This window comes from Musa acuminata, chromosome BXJ2-8 (assembly GCF_036884655.1).
Source record: "Musa acuminata AAA Group cultivar baxijiao chromosome BXJ2-8, Cavendish_Baxijiao_AAA, whole genome shotgun sequence".
NCBI classification, from domain to species: Eukaryota; Viridiplantae; Streptophyta; class Magnoliopsida; order Zingiberales; family Musaceae; genus Musa; species Musa acuminata.
In genome coordinates this window covers 33,088,512-33,092,079 of record NC_088345.1, presented here as the reverse complement: position 1 = coordinate 33,092,079, position 3,568 = coordinate 33,088,512, and the positions used below count along the sequence as shown (strand labels likewise).

At 39.2% G+C, this 3,568-nt stretch overlaps 1 protein-coding gene across 1 annotated transcript; it reads left to right on the top strand.

Annotated features, from left to right (window-relative positions):
* The first annotated feature begins 1,175 nt into the window (after positions 1 to 1,175).
* Positions 1,176 to 2,749, top strand: LOC103973494 (aspartic proteinase nepenthesin-2). The gene has a single exon (XM_009388069.3). It carries the CDS (start codon positions 1,353 to 1,355, stop codon positions 2,658 to 2,660), a length of 1,308 nt encoding a protein of 435 aa, XP_009386344.2. The 5' UTR covers positions 1,176 to 1,352; the 3' UTR covers positions 2,661 to 2,749.
* The last annotated feature ends 819 nt before the right edge of the window (positions 2,750 to 3,568 follow it).

The following is a 3,568-nucleotide window of genomic DNA, read 5'->3' as shown; positions in this document are numbered from 1 at the left end:
TATATGAAAAATTCAATGTGGGAAAAATAATGGGACAGTAGTCCACTTCAAACCTCCACTAGCATTAATAATAATATTATATTTATAATAAGTCTTTTTTAGACTAACTAAATGAACATAATAATATAAAATATATATATCTTGGTTTAACAATAACATATCATCATCACCATAGATTGATTTCATCAAAGAAAATGTTTAAATCTCACCAAGTGGGTATATCAAAAAAGTACCTCAAAGAGGTCAAATCATAGATTGGCACTATTAGGATCATAAACTTGTTACAATGATTCTTCATATAAAATTTAGGTTAAAATCGATCAAATTTAGTCACCTAATCATCTAGCAAAAGCTTCAAAACCCTAGCTTTCTCTATCTTTGTTCTTTTTTCTGCACTCCACTTGTTAGGATTTTTTTTATTTTTTAAGCTTTGAATTATATTCTATTAAGTTTTTCTAGTCTAATAGGAGTCGGATAAAAGCTTATTTGAGATTTATTAATTTTATTAGGAGTTCAGGTCTTGATGGACTCAATAGTAGAACTCTATGAATATGGATATATATGTTTCTTTTTATCATTTATGAAATATTATTCTAATATTTAGCAAACCCCAAGAGGTTGATCCACTTGAAGTGATCAAGGAAATTGGTCATCTAGAAGTGATCATTCATTTTCTTTCTTCTTCTTCCGTAATAAAATTCCTAAGGGTCTTATCACTGTTCATAGGCATGCCTCTCATGCCAACTCTAATATGTTTCCTTCCCTTTTTTTTTTTAATAGATCAGGTCCAGTCCAAGCCCACCTATGGGCTGGACCCAATATTTTTTTGTCTCATGAATGAATGATGATGAATATTACCTCATATCTCATTTTTCCAAACAGGCAAGAAACTCCTATCATTAGTGGGTCGTTGATGATGTTTACATTAGTGAACCAACAATTGATAGGTCACCAAACCTCACCAAATCGGAAGACCTTCCACGCTCTATCAGCACTATTCTATTGCAGTGGAAACAAGCTGCTCACCAAACCTTTTGTTGCTACACACATTTTCTCTAGTCAATGACACCCTAATATCTTGTAGTACAGTGTATGACCCAAGAAATTTTTGTCACATGAAAGCACTGATCTGAACCATCTATTTTGTTTTGAGGACAAACAGATATCCTACCTATCCAAACCTAAAAGTGTACATAAGGAATCCAATAAGAGGAGCATTTCTATCTTCCCCTTCTCTATGATCCATCCCAACTTCTTGTCTTCCCATTCTATGGTCAACAAAAGTATTTGATGATTGAAATCTAGCCTAGTAAAGACCTTTCACCCAATTGCGTTCGGCAGCCACTTTGGACATGAGAGCCATTCAAGTCTTCCTTTTTCTTGTCATGGCCACGATCCTTATGGCTGTTCCACGGGCCTCTTCTGCGTTGAGCGGCCTCAGAGTAGAGCTAACCCATGTGGATTCCAATGGCAACTTCTCCAAGTTTGAGCTGCTCCAACGAGCAACACTTCGCAGCAGCCGCAGGATGGCACGGTTGACGACCCGGGCCATGAAAGCCGCGGCATCTGCCAATGAGGTCCAAGCTCCGGTCCATGCCGGCAATGGTGAGTTCCTCATGGACTTGGCCATCGGCACTCCGAGTCTTGCATTCCCGGCCATCATTGACACCGGCAGCGACCTCATATGGACGCAGTGCAAGCCCTGCGACGAGTGCTTCAGCCAACCCACTCCCGTGTTCGATCCATCGAGCTCGTCGACCTACACGAACCTTCCATGCTCGAGCAACCTGTGTCAGGCTCTTCCTACCTTCACGTGCGGTGCTTCCAGCTGCGAATACCTGTACTCTTATGGCGACTCCTCGTCGACTCAAGGTGTTCTCGCTAGCGAAACCTTTACCTTTGGGACTGAGAATTCAACTGCAGTCTCTGACGTCGCCTTTGGCTGCGGCGACACCAACCAAGGCAGTGGGTTCTCGCAGGGCTCCGGTCTCGTCGGACTCGGCCGAGGACCGTTGTCGTTGATATCACAACTCGACCTGGGGAAGTTCTCCTACTGCCTCACCTCCTTGGATGATTCAAAGAAGAGCCCCCTTCTGTTTGGCTCACTGGCTGATCTCACCGCAAGTGCAGCTGCAAGTGCGATCCAATCCACACCACTGGTGCAGAACCCTAAACACCCAGCCTTATATTATCTCTCCCTGAAAGACATCTCGGTTGGCGGAAACCGTCTACAGATTCCGAGCTCGACCTTCGCGGTGCAAGAAGATGGATCCGGTGGCTTGATCATAGACTCCGGCACCTCCATCACTTACCTGGAAGTGGGTGCGTACAGGAGGTTGAAGAAGGCGTTCCTGTCCCAGATGCAGCTCCCAGTTGCCGATGGTTCTGAGATCGGTCTCGACTTGTGCTTCTTGGCCCCGTCGGCATCGTCGTCGGTGGAGGTTCCAAAGCTGGTGTTCCACTTCGACGGTGCCGATTTGCATCTGCCGGCGGAGAACTACATGATCATGGATTCAAGCGACGGTTCGCTTTGCCTAACGATCATGCCGTCGAGTGGCTTGTCCATCCTCGGCAACTTCCAGCAGCAGAATCTACAGATACTCTATGATCTGAAGAGTAAGATGCTGTCGTTTGTTCCAACCCAGTGTGACCAGCTGTGAATTGTTTGACTGAAGCCATTTATGTGTTTCTGTGATTTACTTGACATTTTTAATATTATGTTTGATGAGGTCAATCATTTGGTTTCAGATATCTTATTGTTTCCTTGTCAAATTGGTAACATCAGCAGTGTGGCCAATGCCAATAAAATTGTTATAAATAAATTAATAATATTTTATGGTTTATTTCACGAGACTATTAATTAATTAATAATAATTAATTCTGCGAGCTCGTTAAAATAATTATTCTGTCATACGTATTATTTAATGGGATAACTTCGATTAAATCATCATTTACTTTCCAACTAACAGCAACAGTCTATTACGAATCAATTTCTTTTTCTATTTATTTTTTTTAATGTTTCTAAGATACCGTCTGCACATTATTATCCATGTAAATATCCTCAACTTATTATTTTGTTTCAATAAATTCTTCCTACTCCTTTCATACATTTTTTTTTTCTTTCTCTTTTTTGTTGATGATCGAATAGGATGACATGAAGATTGAACGAAAAGAAATTATACTAGGTTTTTACATTTGTTACATCGATTTAATATCTTTAGGATTTAAGACATTATATTATAATCTAATAGGATTGGATTATGATATTCTAGATATTTTTAATTATGATATTCTCCATATTTTTACTCCAGTTCAAAAGATATTATATTCTTTCTCAGTATGCATCAATATAAAAGATATCATATTCAATCAATTGAAGAGTTATAAAAAATAAAAGTATGCTTGATAATATTTAATTAAATTATATTTAATTATTTTTTAGATGATTTTATGAAGTAAAGGATTGTCAATAATGAAGAGATGTTGTCGATAGTAATCTCACAGCATTATCGTTCATTCATTACCCTTATGATTAGCAAATATTACATGTGTATCCTTGTAATTGCAA

What these genes read in the sequence shown, in the direction of transcription:
- LOC103973494 (XM_009388069.3), top strand. Translation starts at nt 1,353, where the DNA reads ATGAGAGCCATTCAAGTCTTCCTTTTTCTTGTCATGGCCACGATCCTT.